Source organism: Magnolia sinica, chromosome 9 (assembly GCF_029962835.1).
Source record: "Magnolia sinica isolate HGM2019 chromosome 9, MsV1, whole genome shotgun sequence".
NCBI classification, from domain to species: domain Eukaryota; kingdom Viridiplantae; phylum Streptophyta; class Magnoliopsida; order Magnoliales; family Magnoliaceae; genus Magnolia; species Magnolia sinica.
The window spans coordinates 7,831,619-7,851,698 of record NC_080581.1 but is presented as its reverse complement, the minus strand read 5'-3'; the positions used below and the strand labels follow the sequence as shown (position 1 = coordinate 7,851,698).

The 20,080-nt window shown below is 42.3% G+C and overlaps 1 protein-coding gene across 2 annotated transcripts in view; it reads left to right on the top strand.

Annotated features, from left to right (window-relative positions):
* The window catches only part of LOC131256802 (glutamate receptor 2.9-like), a 55,315-nt gene extending 53,128 nt beyond the window's left edge, over positions 1 to 2,187 (top strand). Inside the window, exon 5 of one of the 2 annotated variants that reach the window (XM_058257842.1) lies at positions 1,128 to 2,187. In XM_058257842.1, coding sequence (XP_058113825.1) covers positions 1,128 to 1,649 — 522 coding nt within the window. In that variant the 3' untranslated portion in view covers positions 1,650 to 2,187. The remainder of the gene's footprint in view (positions 1 to 1,127) is intronic. The other variant, XM_058257843.1, reaches the window with a different exon arrangement.
* The last annotated feature ends 17,893 nt before the right edge of the window (positions 2,188 to 20,080 follow it).

Below are 20,080 nucleotides of genomic sequence, written 5' to 3'. Positions count from 1 at the left end.
TGCGACCAACCGGAACGGATACATATCTTTGGTTTAAAACGAAATGGCGTAAGTGCGAGTACACTCTCGCAAATAAAATCCCGCGAGTACCCATACACACACGTGAGTACACTCGCACTGCACCCGCACCCGTGTGTGGTCAATGACATATATTAGATATATTGACATATATTAGATATATTGACATAGATCCCCCACAGGACCAAATTCACATGCTCCCTAAATGGGGCTCAAGCCCAAGGCAAAAAGCCTATCTTATATACAAGAAGATTTACTTTGTCAAATCTGATATGGGACAAAACCCACAATCCAAAAACACCAAAAACTTTCAAATGTGGATGGAAACCGAAAATTTGAAAAATCAAATTTTTAATAGTTATTTTGAAACAAAATACAACACATGATCTGCCTCATTACTGTTGTAAATTAGTATACTGTGAAAACAAATACTACAAATTGACTAATTAAAGGTTTAAGTACTTGATTCATCCTTTTGTTAAGCTTTTGTCTATCAATGAAAGCCGTTCATTTGAAAAAAAAAAAAAAGTACCGATTCATCCAACTACATGAAGGTAATGGAGGCATTCATTTTTATTTTTTTACTCGTGGCATTCATTTGTCTGAACGGCATCATCAACCACTCATGTAGCTCTTCCTTTGTCTAGGAAGGTTATATTTCACTAGTCTCCTGTCGAATTTGGATCTGATCTCCTCAGGCCCTCGTGCATGTCCAACGTGTCTTCTAATTGTGGAATAGGAAATATATACATCAACGTGTCTTTTTGCACAGGCGCCAACTTTTATCCTTCTTTGGTGTCAGTAGGGCCTGCACAATGGCCCATTCTCTTTCTGATCAAACCATCCAAATCAGCTCGACCACTACCCTTTTTTTTTTCTTTTTTTCTTTTTTTTTTTTACATACGCACACACACTCACACACGCACGCCGTGGGATTTCACCACTCCCGGTGTTGAAACCCTTAGGAGTCTACCACCCGGGTAAGCGTAAGGACCTTCTCCACCACCTTCTTTTTTTCTTTTTTTTTTATCCACCACCTGACCTGCAATATCTCTCTATTTGTAAATATTCATTAGTGCATGACCCATGTCCTTCTCTATCTCCCACAGGTGTTTCAAAAAGGTTCTGCCATTGTGACTGATGTCTCTCACGCAGTCTTGAGTTTCACTGAAGGAAACAAGATGGTCGACATCGAGAAAAGATGGTTTGGAGACCAAACAACATGCCCTGACCCACTCCAAACCCCGGCGACGAACACGAATATTCACCTCTTTCCCCTCTACATTGTGGCTGGAGCCGCTTCAGCACTAGCTCTCTTTGTGTATATAATTTACCATGTATATGGATGCAGATGCCAACGAGGTGGTGATTCAAAAGAGAGTTCACTGTCCAATGACGTGGGGGCCACCGCGCAAGTTGAAATGGTGCAAGAACATGCTAACAATGGCGAAACCGGGCTGGATCCTGGGGAAAGAAGTGAATATTCCAACGCTGAGGGGGTTTCTAACACTGATGGAAAAAGAGAAAACGATCAGTTGGGGCCCAGTAATCATCCGGAAGCTGCGATCACAATAATCAGCGTTTCAGATATCATCTCTGAGGAAGAACATCACAATGTGGGTGGAAAATAGTTGTTGTTGGCTGTTGATAATCTAGAAAGAGATTGGTTTTTCTTTTTTTTTTTCTTCTTCTTCTTCTTTCCCTTCCTTTTATGGTTCGGATCTTCCAATCTTGGGTCGTAAGTGTGCCAGGGCAGGAATAAGATTCATCTGAGCTTGCTTTCTCACCTTCATGGTCAATTTTCAAGAACTCCAACTCGTTTGTGAAGGAAGAATGAACAGAATCTAAGCCCATGTTTCATCGATCTAAAGCATTGGTTTGACTTGGGCTATCATGGATAGACATGAATCTCATAGATGGGAGGATTCTAGCTACTAATTTTGAGTCTTTTTTCATCTGAATGCAGATCATTATTGTATTTCTTGTTTGGTTGTGGATTTGTGGGCTATAGATTGAAAAGCCAGCATTGTCGTATGTAGGAGATTTCTAGGCCAAGTTCTACCGAATGCAGGGCTTACAAACCAATCGCCTCAGTCACTGAACCATGGCCCCACTTGTACAAACTGAAAAGCTCAATGGATTATAGACATAGGGCTTAACCATACAGAGACTGGCTGAACCCAAACTTTAGTTTAGGTCAGGTTGAGTTGTGCTAATGCTCAAATTCCTCAACCCGTCCAGTCGAGCTTTGGATTAGGCTATATATATATATATATATATATATATTAAGGCTATTGCGAGGTCAAGTCGTGTCTTCTCTTCAGCGGTCGGATAACATATTTGAAAATATACGGGAAAGATGTCTGTGCTGTAACAGAGGCGCGAAGTGAAAATCCAGGGAAACCAGCACAATTGATATTTGTTAATTACCCCACTCCTATTAGGTGTTACCTTATCACGTGGGGGTTCACTTTAATGAATTTTTATATATCCATGCGGATCATCTATTTTTCTAGCTCACTTTAGAAAGTTATACCAAAACTTAAGCACATCCAAATCTCTTATGGACCACCCATAGGAAAAGGTGGCGAATGACCATTAATTTTTTTTTTTAAAGCCACGAAAGTCTGGGATCAATCTGATGTTTGTATTTTCCCTTCATCTAGGTCTGGTTGACCTTATCAATAGGCGGATGGTAAATAAACATTATGGAAATGCTTTCTGTGGGTCTTGGTAAGCTTTTAACGGTGGGTGTTCAATCACTACTTTTCCTGTGGTGTATTCTACCTGACATTTGGATCTATTTAAATTTTGGTACAACATTCTAAAGTAGACTGAAAAAAGGGAAGTAGATTGGCTGGTGTACCACACTAGCTATATAGCTGCTGTAGGTACGTGTCGTGCGAAGACGAGCACTGACGCTCCTCGAACTTCGAGTTGTACGAACGGTTCAAAGGAGATCAAAGTTACGTGGGCCACACAGTGATGTATTTATTATATCTACACCAATTATCTATTTTTAGAAATCATTTGAGTATTATCCAAAAAATGAATCATATTCAAAGATCATGTGGACTACACCACAAATAATAATGAAGATAATGATTTTCACTGTTAAAAAATTAATGGGGCCCACTATAACATTTATTTTCCATCCAATCTATTCATAAGTTCACAAAGTCTTGAATTAAAAGGAAAAACAAATTTCATATTGATCCAAAACTTTTGTGAATCCCTAAACTGGATGAAGAGGATCAAAAGAAACTTTATTGATCCAAAACTTTTGTGATTCCCTAAACTGGATGAAGAGGAACAAAAGAAATTGAATCCCAAAAGGATTTCAATAACACCTACTCATGATCAGACCCACAAAACTTGCTTATGCCAATACAGCAGCTATATAGCTGGTGTGAGGTACACCAACCAATTCGCTTCCGAAAAAAAGATGGACAGTGTGGATATATAACATATAATCAAGGTGAGCCCCATGGTAAGGGTAACATGTGTAATACAGTAACACGTAATATGGTGCCGTATAGCTCCTGTGGATTGCGTGGTGTGCACGAGACCTTAGTGGTGCTTGGATGTTATCAAGTTTTGTGGGCCCCGCTATGATGTATGTGTTATATTCATACCATTCATCCATTTCACGAAATTATTTTAGCGCATAAATGAAAAAATTGAGGCACATCGAAATCTAAGTGAACCAACACCAAAGAAAGGGTCAAGGACAATGATGCCCACCTTGAAACTTCAAAGAGACCAACAAATAATGTTTATTTGCCATGTAACCTGTTCCTAAGGTCACACATACTTAGATTAAGGGACAAAACAATTATGAACTTGATCTAAAACTTCTGTGGCTCCCAAGAAATCCTCAATATTAAGCGTTCAATCCCCTACTTTCTATATTGTGGTTCGCTTGAGCCTGTATCCCCCTCGGTATTGGGCTCATGCCCTAAAATGAACTCGCAATTTGAATGTACCATGTGGATATAACATTTATCATAGTGAGGCTCACGTAACTTACATTAGGCAATTCACTTTTGATGCCCACAGCTTGTCATCCATATTGCGGATGAATTTCCAACTACGGTTAAGTTAAGTGGGTCCACCATGATATTTGTGAGAAATCCACTCCATCCAACCCTTTTGTCAGGTCATGTTAAGGCATGGGCCCAAATATAATCAGATCTAAAAATCAAGTGGAATGTGTGACAAGAGAAAGTAGGTAGGGATATGCTTACCGTTGAAACTATTCTAGTGTCCACCGTGATGCTTATATGCCATCCATATCATTCACAAGTTCATTCCTAATGGGATGAACTGAAAACACAAAAATATCAACTTCATCCAAAGCTTCTGTAGCCCTGCGAAATGTTGAGCAGTGGAAGTTCAATCATCACTTATTCTGTCATGCGGTCAATTTGATTTCCATTAACGGGACAACTAAGAATGCCGGGTTAGTGTCATTTTTGTATATGATAAATTTAAAATGAGACCCACAATTTGGTTGGTCTGGATAAATGTAAATCAGTGTAACACATGCTAAAAGAAAGACTGAACATTGAAAGTCTACACGGTGGGGAGCTAACATTGAAAGTCTAACAAGTTTCCAGTACACGTGCAAACGGCAACCTCACTGGAGTTCTTCAAGTGGGACCCACGTATTATTTATGTAAAATCCACCCCAACTATCAGGTGAATCACCTCAACTTAAGCTTGTAGCCTAAAAATCAGCTTCATCTGTGATTCAGATGGACTACGCAGTTGAAAAGTGTATACGACCATGCTTACCCTCTAAACTATTTCTATGCCTGTAGCCCACCTGAATCACAGATGGACATGAGTTTTGGAACTAGGCATAAGATTTACGTGGAATCTAATGGTTGGAGTAATTTCATATAATTATTACGGTGGGTCCGTAAAAATCAAGGGTGGATGTTTATGCCAACATTTTTCTGTTTGTGTGACCCATTTAAATCACAACACATCCTGATCATTTGGCAAAGGGCCTAACGTGGGATTATGTATATAATGGTTATATTAGATCTCACACACCAAACTTCAAGAAAATATAATAAAAAATTATACATCCGGTAATTTTTGTAGCTTCTTCTTTGAAGCCATTTGATAATGTGTGAGACACTTCACCAATGTCCGTAGTGTGTTTTGTTACCAAGTTCTGTTAATCCACCATTGAACTATATACACCGTCCATTCATTTGGAAAGATCATTTTCCAGCATGAGGCCAAAAATTAGACAGATCGAAAACTCAAGTGGACCACACCATGTAGAGCAGTGGGGACAATGACATACACCATTGAAACCTTCCTAAGGCACACCATTCTTTTTGTTTACAATCCAATCCGTTCATAAGGTCACATAGCCGTAGATGAATGGAAACAACAAATATCATCCTGATCCAAAACTTCTATGCCACTAAGAAGTTTTCAATGCTAGGCGATCAATTCCCAACACTTTCTATGGTTGCGCTTTGCTTTGTTTTTGGGCTCGTGGCATAGGAACTTAAATGCTGGCAAAGGTAGAGTGGATGATAGAGTCGTACAAGACTCTTTTCAATTGGTTACCGCTGATTTTGCCGGTTTAAGCAACTTGATTACACTGTGGGCATTTACACCGTATATTTTCAAATATGTTATCCAACGGTTGATGAGGATACACGACTCGACCTTACAATAGCCTTGCATACACTCGACCATATAGAACCTTTTCCCTCTCTCTCTCTCTCTCTCTCTCTCTATATATATATATAGAGGGAAAATGCACTATGCAGTCGTGCTCATGGGAACTTCCCATGAGGTCAAGCTGTGTGGGCCCTACCGTGATGCTTGTCGACCATCAACACCATGCATTTGATGGGTCCCCTTTAAATTATGGGATATCCCAAAAATCAGCTGTATATGGAACTTAGGTGGGCCATACCATCTAAAAGCATGTGAAGACATGCCTAAAACATATAAAAGCACTTGGTGGGTCCCACCTGAAATTTGGATGCATCTGAAACTTGGTCTTAACCCTCATCCAAGTGGGACACACATAATGGATGGGCTGGATTTGCAAACCACATCTCGGTGGGCCCAACAAATGATTATGAATTTTTTAATGGAGGGTAGCCCCTCTCAACTTCTGTATGTGGTGTGGCCCACACAAGTCACGGATTGACTTGATTTTTGAAACTTAGGCCCACCATGGAAAGGTGCATCTGACTGATGGGGTAGATGTTCAACAAGCATCACGGTCACCTCGACCTCATGGGAAGTTCCCATGAGCTCGACCGCATAGTACCTTTTCCCATATATATATATATATGAGAGAGAGAGAGAGAGTAATGGTCTCATGCGAACCATACTGCAAGGAATTTAGCTGTAAGATGAGGAGAGCGGTTGGGATTCAGCTACATTGAGAGAGGGGGAGTCTTTAAAAAAATAAAAAATAAATAAAAATTCTCCTATACTCACAAGAGACTCTTGAAATGGCAAGCGGATTTCACGCGAAAGCCTTTCGTTGGAAGATCTTGTGCAAGGATTATGTGTGGGGCCCACTATGATGTTTGTGATAAATCCAACCCGTCCATCCGTTTTTCGAAATGATTTTAGGACATGTGACCAAAAATGAGGAGGATCCAAATGTTAAATCGGCCATATGAGAGGAAACAATGGGGATTTAGTGACCACCATTGAAACATTTATATAACTATAAAAGTTTTGTATCAGTTTAAGTTCCTGGTGTTTTCATTTCATCTCAATGAAAATGACCTTATAAATAGTTTGGATGGAACATAAACATCAAGGTGGAGCCTAGGAAGGTTTCAACGGTAAGCATTCCTTTCCCTAATGTTTCATCTCGTATGACCCACTTGAGTTTTGGATCCTTCTCATTTTTGGTATAATGTCCTAAAATGATTTCTAAAAATGAATGGACTGCTTGGATTTCACACAAACATCATAGTGGGCCCCCACAGAATCCTTGCATAGGACGGTAGAACCGTGGAACCAAACCGGAACCGACCAAACGGTCTGGTTTGGTCCGGTTCTGGTTTCGGTTCCAAAAATCAAAAAAGCGATTACATCAGTTCAGTTCTTAGTTTGGGGGTATGTAGAACCGATCCGAACCATGAACTGAAATGTGGATCCGAACCGTAGAACTGAACCGTGGAACCAAACCTGAAATCGAACTTGGAACCGAACCAGGAACCCTTTGATTGTTTCCATATTTAACTCATGATTTATGGTTTATAATGCACCATTTGATTGTTTCTATAAATTTATTTTTGCATACCTTATACAATATCTAAACCATTCATTAAATGGATCACAACATGAATAGACATGAGCTAGATAATAAAATAAAACATGCAATTGGGTCGAATTATAAAAAGCCCAGAACTGTAGAACCGATCCAGAACCGAACCGATTTTAACGATCCGGTTCCAGTTCGGTTCTAAGGTGCTAACGGTCCGGTTTTGGTTCCAAATATCCTAGAACCGTTAAGAACGGTTCGGTTCCGGTTTCACCCCAGAACCGAACCGAACCGAACCGTGTGCACCCCTAGGATCTTTATGGGAAAGGCTTTAGCTGGAAATCCAAGTCCCCTAGAATAGGGAAACGGATGGGCTACTCCCCTACCGTCGGCCAATGACCGATGGTCGGTGCTATGTGGGCCCCACCATGATGTATGTGTTTCATCTATGCCGTCCATCTGTTTTTCTAGATCATTTTATGGTAAGAGACCAAAAATTGGGTATATCCCAATCTCAAGTGGACCACATTACAGGAAACAATGTTGAATCGACGTCGACCATTAAAAAAATTTTGTTGGCCATAAAAGTTTTGGATCAAGCTGATCTTTGTTTTTTCCCTTCATATGGGTCTGTATGACCTAGTCAACAGATTGAATGTCAAATAAACAGTATAGTGGGGGCCTAGGATGATTTTAATGGTGGATATCCAATCTGTATTGGTTTCCTGTGGTGTGGTCCATCAGAGATTTATATTCCTCTCGTTTTTTAAATCAAGCCCTAAAATGATCTTTAAAAATGGATGAACAGAATGGATGGAACACATACATCATGGTGGGGCCCATAGAGCACCGACCGCCAACCATTGGGCTAGTAGCAGGGGAGTAGCCAAATCTGTTTCCCATAATAAGAGTACCATTGGACGCGGATTAGATATTAAGAATGACTGATGTCACTAAGCTCTGTGGGCCTCACCATGATGTATGTGTTGTATCCATACCATCCATCCATTTGGAGAGATCATTATATGGCATGAAACAAAGAATGAGGTAGATCTAAAGCTCAAGTGGACCCTAGCACAGAAAATATTGGGGGCAATGACACTCACCGTTGAAACATTTTTGGTGCCCACCATGATGTATTTTAGAGATCCAAACTATTCATAACTTAACATAGAGATAGAGGAAGTGAAAACACAAATATAAGCTTAATCAGAAACTTCTATGGCCCATATAAACGGTTTGGATGGAATATAAACAACAAGATGGAGCCTAGGAAAGTTTCAACGGTAGGTAGGCATTCCTTTCCCCACTGTTTCATCTCGTATGGCCCATTTAAGTTTTGCATCCTCCTCATTTTTTGTCGCATGTCTTAAAATGAGCTAGAAAAAAGGATGGACATGTTGGATTTATTACAAACATTCTAGTGGGTCCCACCTAAAATCCTTGCATAGGAACTTCCTGCTAAAGGCTTTCGTAGGAAATCCTGCCTCCAACGGTCTGAGCGTAGAAGAAATCAGATTGCCTCTTGAGTTACTCAATAAGCTCTCATCATACTGAGTAAACTTTATTAGGCCCACTGTGAATGTATGTAGTTTATCCAAACTATTCATTCGTTTTCCCAGCTCATTTAAGTGGTTAAAACCAAAATTGAAGCACATACAAAGATCAAGTGTACCATAGCACAGGAAACAATAGGAATAATGATTTCCACCGTTGAAATCTTGCTAGGCCCCACAACAATGTTTATTTATCATCCAACCTGTTCATGAGATTAAAAAAACATGGTTGAAGGGAAAAAACAAATATAATCTTAATCCAAAACTTGAGTGGCCCTAAAGAAATTTTCAACGGTAGATGTTCAATCCACACTGTTTCCGTGGTGTGGTCCATTTGATATTTTAATATGCTTCATTTTTTGTCTTGAGCCATAAAATTATCTGGTAATATGAATGGAAGGAGTAGATAAAATATATAAATCACGGTGGACCCCATAAAGTTTACTCGGTACGCTTAGCATACTGAGTTACTCATACGCAGCCCGCTTCCCTTTTTCACGGTGGTCCCCACCATGATGTATGCATTTCATCCATTCCGTTCATCCATTTTTAAAGATCATTTTAGGGCTTGATTTAAAAATGAGAGGAATATAAATCTCAGATGGACCACACCACAGGAAACCAATAATGATTGGATATCCTCCATTAAAATCATCCTAGGCCCCATTGTACTGTTTATTTGACATCCAATTTGTTGATTAGGTCATATAGACCCATATGAAGGGAAAAAACAAGATCAACTTGATCCAAAACTTTTATGGCCCCCAAAAAAATTTTAATGGTCAACGTCCATTCAACACTGTTTCCTGTAATGTGGTCCACTTGAGATTGGGATATACCCCATTTTTTGTCTCATATCATAAAATGATCTGAAAAAACAGATGGACGACATAGATGAAACACATACATCATGGTGGGGCCCACATAGTACCCACCACCCAACTGTTTCCAATTACAGGGGACAAGGATTTCCTGCTAAATCCTTTCCCATGAAGATCCCCCACAAGGATTCTGTGTGGGGCCCACTGTGATGTTTGTGTGAAATCCAAGCAGTCCATTCGTTTTTAGAGATATCATTTTAGGACATTATACCAAAAATGAGAAGGATCCAAAACTCAAGTGGGCCATACGAGATGAAACATTGGGGAAAGGAATGCTTACCGTTGAAACCTTCTTAGGCTCCACCTTGATGTTTATATTCCATCCAAACCGTTTATAAAGTCATTTTCACTGAGATGAAATGAAAACACCCGGAACTTAAACCGATACAAAACTTTTGTAGCCATATGAATGTTTCAACGGTGGGCACTAAATCCCCACTGTTTCCTCTCATGTGGCCCATTTAAGTTTTGGATCGTCCTCATTTTTGGTCGCATGTCCTAAAATGATTTCAAAAAACTGATGGATGGGTTGGATTTATCACAAACATCATAGTGGGCCCCACACATAATCCTTGCACAGGATCTTCCAAAGGAAGGCTTTCACGTGAATTTTGATTGCAATTACAAGAGTTTATCCGTGAGTGTAGGAGAGTCTTTTTTTGAAGACTCTCCCTCTCTCAATGCAGCTAAGTCCCAGCTGCTCTCCTCATCTTATGGCTTACATAAAGGCTCGCACATAAATTCCTTACGGTACGGTTCGCAGGAGACCATTACTATATATATATATATATATATATATATATATATATATATATATATATATATATATTCGAATGCTCAACTGCACATTAGTTTGCACGAAACTCGTGGAAACTTTTTTGAGAACTTATCATACGTGATGTAACTTTAAAATTTGAACAATCCATGCGAAGAAGCACATCATTAAACCCCCTGGGCCCAATTTTTACTTTGATCCAAAACTTTGGTGGGCCATGAAAAATGAAAACAATTTTCTCTCTTGATTTGCATTTCTCTTTGTTATGACCCACCAAAATTTTAGATCATGGTGAAAATTTGTCCCTTGGGATTTCATGGGATTCCGCATCACATGGACCGTTCGAATTAGACGCCCATGACACGAGCGTAGGTGTGCAGGTGAGCATGACTACACACACACACATACATACATACATATGTGTGTGTGTGTGATGTGTGGGCGCCACTGTGATGTCGTCGAACATCACCACCAACACTGTGCATTTGATGGGTCCCCTTTAGTTTATGGGAGATCCTAAAAATTAGCTGTATACGGAACTCAGCTAGGCCATACCAGCTAAAACCATGTGAAGACATGCCTAAAACATATATAAACACTTGGTGGGGCCCACCTAAAATTTGGATGCGGATAAAACTTAGTCTGATCCCTCATCCAAGTGGGACACACACAATGGATGGACTGGATTTGTGAACCACATATCAGTGGGCATAAAAAATGATTATGAATATTTTAATGGGAGGGTAACCCTTATCAACTGTTGTATGTGGTGTGGCCCACCCAAGTCATGGATTGACTTGATTTTTAAGACTTTGGTCCACCATGAAATGGTGCATCTTACTGATAGTGTTGATGTTCTACACACATCACGGTGGGGGCCACACAACTCGACCTCATGAGAGAGAGGAATGCTCACCTTCACACATTCTTAGGTGAGCACCCGTTCACACCTTTGCACACATGTCCTAGTCACAAAATTTGAACGATCAACGTGATGCGACAACTCTTGAAACCTCATATGCCCAACTTTCGGCTTGTTATAAAACTCCAGATTTGCATTTCTCTTTGCTATGGCTCACTAGAGTTTTGTCTCACACACACACACACACACACACACACACACATATACATATATTTGGCTAACATACATTGTATAAACTATAAACCATATTGTACAAACGTGAAACCAAATCCTACTTAGAAGAAAATAGGGTTTATGATCATTGCAACCTATTTTAAAGGTTGGTTGAGGTGTTGGCCATCTGGAGAGGGCTGGTGGGGACTGTATTGTTTGGTAACGATTTAAACTGTGCTTTGCCCTTTAAAAAATGGTGCTACGTGGTCTTTCAACTGCATCACTCTAGCAAATAGTGGCCGATTTCTTCTCTTCAAGCTGCTCAAAGGATATTTCCTACTTCAGTGTTGTGGCTATTTTTTTAATATATAAAGGTGGACATATTCCACCAGAATTTCATTGATTTGACAGATTTACAGCCATTTGGGTGGGTCCGAACAAAAAGAATTGGACCGCACCTATCGTATACCAAGACAAGGAAAAATTACATAAGGACATTAGCTAGCAAGGAGGGAAATAGGAGCACCCTACATTCAGACTTGATGCAGCAACTCAGCATGAGAAAGAGGAATTAGACCATCCTGTTGAGAAGTAGGGGATCCACCAGCAGATAAATCAGATGCAAGCTGCCAACCTGATGAGAGGAAGATGAAGGCTAGCTTAACCAAATAGTTACAGACAAACGAGGCCCAACTTGCTGACCAACCTAGTAGCAGTCAATCCCTCCTCGAGGAGTTGATAGGCGCACCAACAACTGGCTGAAGAGGAGTCAAGGCAGTACAAACCGACCCTGGTTCCACACCAAGCAAAACATCTCCATTGTAAGACTCGTATCCTAGTCTGTACTGTTCCATCGACTCCTGCGATCATTCCCGTCGAATTTCGGCAACCTACGACGTATAATTGACATTTGCGCGCGACCCTAAGTCGTATCCTGTAGATTTGAGTCGGCTTAATCCGAGACTTGTACCATTATGATCGCACCGTCGCTGCGGTTCCAACGCTGGGTCTCGCGCACCCATCTGATACCCAGGTCAGAAGATGTGGGCCTGCGTTCAATTCGAAGAAAATGCCGCGTTGCGAATTTTGAAGGAATCTCTACAACATGTCCCATTAATCAATCACCTCATGTCAAGTACACACACCCATGCTTTCTTTCTCCACAAGTCAACTCTCTCACCATCTTTCTTACACACCATACATGTCAAGTACATCACCTCACCCATCTCTCACATCCATCACTCTCTCTCCTTACAACCTCTCTCTCCCTCTCTTTCTCAACACACAATTTCAATCACTAAAAATGTGGACGTCCATGCATTCCTAAGTGAGAGAAAAGAGTGTGTTAAGAGTGGCCCATTCCCATCACAAGATCCATCATCCCAGCCATTCAAACCTCATCACCCTCCATCAAAGTGAAGCACAAGGAGACTGGTGTTCCAACGAACCGAGAAGATTAAACGGTGGGTGCTTCTATAGGCTAGTTTTCATATTTTTTTATTATGATAGGCCAAGTGAGGCATACTGACCAATGGTAGGGATCTCACTTTGGCCCTAAGGTGTGGCCGATGGCTCACCTTGATCCTCATAATCATTCCATGATGGGACCATTCTCCATGAACCCCATCATGATGCCCCATCATGATGTTTATTTCCTTGCATAAATAGGGTCATCTAGACCGTACATTTTGGTGGAGAAAGGGTCTCCACCATTGATTTTGATCGGTGGGCCTATATGTATTGGGACCCACTTTGATGTATGTTTTAAATTATGGAAGGGAGGGCCCATAGTGCCGGGGTCCCTCCATCACTCGATCTCTCTCTTTCTCTCTCTCTCTTTTCCCTTGTTGTTGGCCCCTTGATGTATACATTTTATCCAAGACATCCACCTTCGTGGGACCCACTTGATGGACGTGTAGGATTTACACCGTTCAAACCATGTGGGTCCAACCTTAGGGAGATGGGAAAACACAAATATCAGATTTATCTAGTGGGCCACGTCCCTGTGGGACCCACCTTAATTGTGTGCAAACCGTCCAGGGACGCTGGACGTTTGCAAATGAAGTGTGAACGGACAGTGTCGTGTACTCACAGCAACTGGTTTTGGTTTTTTTTAAGACTTTTAGGTGGGCCACTCACACAGGCCCCACCTTGATGTATCAATCCAATCCACGCCGTTCATTCCATTCCCCATGTCATTTTAGGCATTGAGCCGAAAAATAGGGTCAATCCGAATTTCTGACGGGCCATAGCATAGCAAACAGTGATTTTCACCATTGAAACTCACCTTAATTTTTCTACATGCCGAAAGATGTCCAATATTGGACTTGATGGATTTGTTATAGATCGTAGAATCCATTGGTGGACCTGGATTCAGCAGATGTGGGCCCTACCTCTGAAAAACTACAAAAATTCAATTTTTTCAAAAAAAATAAAATGAATTAGGCAGCAGCAATGCTGCTGCTGCTGACGCTAGGACGCACGGCGTCCTACATTGACACTGGAGGGCAGGGAAATGGGTCCCATACGTGGGCCCCACTGTGATGTGTTTTGCACATCCACATAGTGCATCTGTTGGGTCCCTTATGGGACAGTGGGCCACCCAAAAATCAGCCCTATACATGACTCAGGTGGCCCACATCATATGAAACAGTGGTGATTGCACGTCTGCCTTTGAAACCCCTTTTAGGTCACTGGAGTTTTTAAATCATATGAAATTTGTTTTTCCTTTCCATCTAGGTCCGTGTGACCTTACCAATGGGTTGGATTGCAAATAAACATTATGGTAGGCCCCACATGGGACCACACCTTGGTGTTTGTGGTTGGTCCACACCATCCAGATAGCTGGACGGTGGGTTGCACCATGAAGTATGCCCCCCCCCCCCCCCCTGTACGTGTAGCGCGGGCCCCACCATTGATGTATTTGTTCTATCACCACCGTCCACACCAATGGACGGTGGGACCCCCCTATGATGTATGTGTTCTCTCCACACCGTCCACATCACTGGACGGTGGGACCCACCCCCACGTGTGGGAGGGTGTGTGTGTGTGTGTAGTATATGTGTGTGTGTGTGTGTGTGTATATTATAATAGATATAATATTATATTATATTATATATAATATTGTATATATTATATATATTATATGTATATTATATATTATGTTATATATAATATATACTTGATGATGGGCCTTCATGTGGACCCCCACCATGATGCATGGGTTGCATCCAAACCATCCCCCATTTGGCAAGCTTGTATTACAGGCTTGAGACTAAAAATAAGACAGATCTATAGTTCAAGTGGACCCCACCTTAGTATATATATGGGGCCCATTTTGATTTATTTATAGCCATCCATTGAGGCCCACCTTAGTATATGTATGGGGCCCATTTTGATTTATTTATGGCCATCCATTGAGGCCCACCTTGGTATATGTATGGGGCCCATTTTGATTTATTTATGGCCATCCATTGAGGCCCACCTTGGTATGTGTATGAGGCTCATCTTGATTTATTTGTAGCCATCCATTGAGGCCCATATGATATGCATATGACCCATGTGATTAGGCCCATTTTGACGTATTCTAAGGCCCATCTTGATGTAGTTATGGCCCATCCATTGGGGCCCACCTTTGATATGTTTATGGCCATCTGTGAGGCCCACCTTTGATATGTTTATGGCCCGTTGTTGAGGCCCACTTGATGTATATGAGGCCCATATGATGTGGCCCATTTGATGTATTTGGAGCTCATGGGTTGAGGCCCATTGTGATGTATTAGGGCCCGTGGGTTGAGGCCCATTTGATGTATTTGAGGCCCATGGGTTGAGGCCCAATGGGATGTATACAAGGTCTATTGTATTGTGTGATTCCACCATGGGTTATGTAATGACATTTATGGCGGGCCATGCCTTGAGAGCAATGTTGGTTTGACATCCACATTGTAAGAATAGTGTTGGTTAAATGTCCGCATTATAACTCTCCCTAGGGTCATTGATAGGCCCATACTTGTTGTGTGTAGACCATCAAGGCCCATCTTTGTTGTGAGGATAGTTCATCACCATATAAAATGCTTAGTATAACTCCATGATTAATGCCCATAAGCATTATATGTATGCCTGATATGAGGAATGTTTGATCATAGCATACGCCATTGGGCAGACTATTTACGGGACTCCTTATGAGACGGAGTGCCCACATTATCGTGCTGTATACGTAGGATTGATGCATGACTGGATAGTGTGACTCATGCATCTCACATATATGTGACTTGATCATTATAGGCCCTAGCGACATCAGGGCTGTGGCCTCCATAGGCACACCGTGGATGGCTAAATGGGATATCGAAAATACTTGGTTCTAGCACTGTGGGCACTTAGGATGTCATTGGATAAAAATTTCAGAACCTCCTTGGTACCAGGAGATGCTCCAACGTCTCGACCGAGTGAAATATGAGTACCGATGCCTATACCATGAGGTCGTGTCTCCCACTGTGTCGTGGTCAGTTGGAAGGGGGTGTGGCCTTATTCGCCCGAGTGAGGGGGCTATAAGCTAGGCTGAGTATGACCAGCTCATAAATAGGTCCGCTATCGACGAGTCGGGCCCGATATTGACAGGCGGATAGTGAGGTCTCTTCCACTCCTTGGGTTATGCAGCTAGGGAGGAGGCAGTCGGAGTGGAGTGTAATAAACCCTGGTGATTTTTGAAGAGAGCAACCATACTGATATGTGGACTTATTGAGCAGGAATTGTATATCCATTCATTCATTCATTCACTATCCACTCGGGCTGGTGGTGCGTAACTATTTGTTACATATACCTTCACATGGCCAGGATTTCGGTTGGGCGCGTGACTAACCTGAGATCAGGATTTTACCATATTGAGTCGGACTATTCAAATTTAGGTATGGGACTGGTTTGGATAGAAGTCCCTTGTGGTGGACCCCGTAGCCTGCGATACTACGTACTATCATCCCGACTTCACATTTCAGCATGGTCATTTTATTCGCACCGTATATTACATTGCATCCTCAGCATCTATTATTGTCTTTTTATGTTTCACATCGAATGGCCTTGGTATGGCCGATAGCATCCATGCCTTGCATCACATAGCTTTGGTACAGCTAATAACATTCATGGACTTATTGCATATTTCCGCATTACTCTGATGTTGTATGATTCATGATCTTGTCAGTATTTTTGCTTATTTCGATGATATATGATTTGTGGGCTTTATTATATACTTGGCACTTACCTTACACATACTTTCACCACCCTCTAAGCTTTCTATAAGCTTATGCACGATAGATGCATGTAGGTGGCGTTAGGTTGCAACAGCGTTGAGCTTGGAGCGTGCAGCGGTCTTCTGGAGTTTTGATTTTCGACATATGTATTTCCCTTTCGGCATTGTATTCAAATATTTATATTAGTGGATATATGATGATGATGTAGTCTTTGTGATTTGGGTAAACTTTTGGTTATACTCCATACAAAAAAAAAATCATACTGAAAATCCTCCATGTATGATTCCATGATCGGAATCTGGTGCGTGCACGCTGGGAGCCGAGAATGGGGTACTACGGAGGCTGTCAGCAACAGATTTGGCAATCAAAAATGTTGTGAGCCCGGTTTCTGAGTTTGGAGCGTGACATCCATATAAGCATCACCTGCGAGAAGACCAAGCAGGATAGGAGACTGCCAGTAGCAAAACAAGGCTTTACTCAACGAGAACTAGCTCAAAAGATTGGTAGCAGGGCCTGAACAGGGGCCCTGCACAGGAAAATCCCCTGACAGACATGGACAACGAGACTATCCCACACCCATTCTCGGTTTCCCTGTCCTCAGTTGCCCCACGTTCGCTTTGTCTAGGAGGAGGGAGCCTCTAACGATGAGAGGCAACACAGAGCAGGAGCTGAATGCTTTATCCGGAGCTCCACCGCTGGCGATCTTTGCTAAACCGTCCACCATCAAGTTGCCTTTGTGAAAGGTGTAAGAGAATCAGACATTAAGGGGCTAGGCGAGCCGAAGGATAGTGCCGAGTTGGTACCATGGGTTCTAGCTACAAGCGAGAGAGGGGGAGGAGACTGATTGAAAAATAATGCGGGAGTCAATTTCAGCTATAACATTCCTGAGTCCCCTGTCAGCACATATGTGCAACCCATCAATCATCGCCTGCACTTCAGTGATGTTATTCGAGACGGTGCCATACTTATTGTGGAAAGTGAATATCATATTACCAAGGTGGTCTCTGCATACACCTCCTCCACCTCCAGCTCCTAGGTTACCCCTGGCCGAGCCATTAACATTGAGCTTAAACCATTCCCTACATGGCTTTACCCATTTGATAATCTGAGACGAAATATTAGGAGGGGAAGAACGACTGTTAATGCCCAGAGCCTGCAAGATTCGAAGTTCGCTCGAGGAGATATCTGGAGATCCTGGTAGGAGGTTCCCTGTCTCGTTCAGCCAGTTGGAGATACGGAGGATTGTTTGGGAGGTTGAAAATCTGGAGCCATCAAATCTAGCCCCATTTCTTCCTAACCAGATTTCCCATATGATGAAAGGAGGAACCATTCCACAGAGAAGCTTCCATCTAGAGGATTTTCTCGCAATCATGGACCATTGATGGATCCGTTGCTTAATAGATTGGTTGCCGAGGAGAGGAACGTGAAGAAGGTTTGCAAAGTAGGACCAAACCTACGAGGCAAATCTCCCGGTGTAGAAAAGGTGGTCAAGGGTCTCAATTTTGTAGGATTGGGGAAGGGATGACTGAAGGGTGGCATTGCAGATTGGGTGGTCAGGGGCAGTGTAGGCGAGATTGGGGGCCTGAGAGGGCTAGTGCAACTGGGAGGGTTGCCTATTAAAGGAGGGCTGACTGAAGAGAGGGTCTGCTGATCTGAAAGGGTATATAGGATAAGGGGTGGCTGAGTAGTGGAGGGGGTTGTTTCCGTAACAGACACATATAGAGGCTAAGTTAATCCCAAATCTTTGAATAGCTTCATCCACTAGAACTACCCTATGCATAACTTTCCAAAAAAATACCGCTATCTTCGAGGGATCAAACTTGTTCCAAGACCATATCGTCCAGCGCTGGATGGGCCTCCATTTGTGAAGGGAATCCCAGGCGGATTTAAGAGAGAATTTCCCTGACGACCTGCGCTTCAAAACATGGCGATCATCCCTGTTCGATAATGTCACTTCGTTGGCCTTAATCAGATTGATTATCTCAGGTGGAAGCATACCTTCGATGTGAGAAAGGTCCCATGAGCCCGACCAACTGCAGAAATCATTCACTTTGGCTTCTCTGTCAGTGCCAGAGATAGGGTACGTGGCTGCACCAATGAGAAGACCACCTCCTGTCCAGTTCTACGTCCAGAAATAGATGTCCCCTTTTCTAATCATCCATTTAGAGTTGTGGATAGAGAAGAGGAGTTGCGCTCTAACGTCCTTCTAAATGTTTGAGCCCACTATCCTAGTGTTATTATCAGCATTGTAGAATCTTAGGAGGTATTTAGTTGAAAAGAGGGAGGCCCAAAGCGAGTTGCCTGCTAAGAGCCTCCAGGCCATCTTGCTACAAAGCTGAGCATAACATCCATAATTTGCCTGATGCCAAGACCACCTTCCACTATGGGATAGCAAAGCTTGTCCCAGCGAACCTAGTGTCTTCTACTCTCTGTTTCGAGTTCCCTCAGAAGAAACGGGCCAGCGATTTCTCAATCTGATCGCAGGCCTTCTTGGGAATATTGATAGCTGACAAGAGATGAATAGGGAAGCTAGCAAGAACGTGTCTGATGAGCACCAGCTTAGCTGCCTGGTTGAGGAGGTTCGCTTTCTAGCCTGCGACCTTCGACTCGACCTTCTGGATGAGAGGGAGGAGATGCGAGTACCTGACTCTCCCTTTGCAAAGCGGGGCTTCCGGATATGTGATTGGAAGGGTCGCATGCTGGAATCCTGTGAGGTTGTTGATCTGCATGGCCCTGCCTGCAGGAGCTCATTTAGGCAAAATGAAGAGGCTTTTAGCTTTGTTAACTCTCTAGCCTGATGCTCTCTCATAAGATAGGATGAAGGCAAGAAGGGACCGAACAAACTTGATCCTGCCATTAAGAAAAATTGTCGTGTCATCAGCAAATAATAAGTGGGAAATAATGGGGCAGCTTCTAGGGAGGCTGTAAGGTTGGCAGGTCCCTGAGAGGAATAGGCGGGACAGGACTCTACTAAGGACTTCGACAACAATGATGAAAATTGCTGGGGAGAGTGGGTCTCCCTGGCGGAGACCTTTGGATGATTGGAAGAAGCCAAATTTTTTACCATTGATGGACAGAGAATGAGCAATCTTCCCAGCATTGTTGCCCCAAACGGACCCAGCTAGGATTGAACCCGAACTTTAGAATAACCTTGTTGATGAAGCTCCACTCCAAGCGGTCATATACCTTCTCCATGTCTAGCTTGATGATCATGTTGCCCCCATGAGTTTTAGTTATCAATGTCGAAAGCCATCTCAGAAGCCAGGGA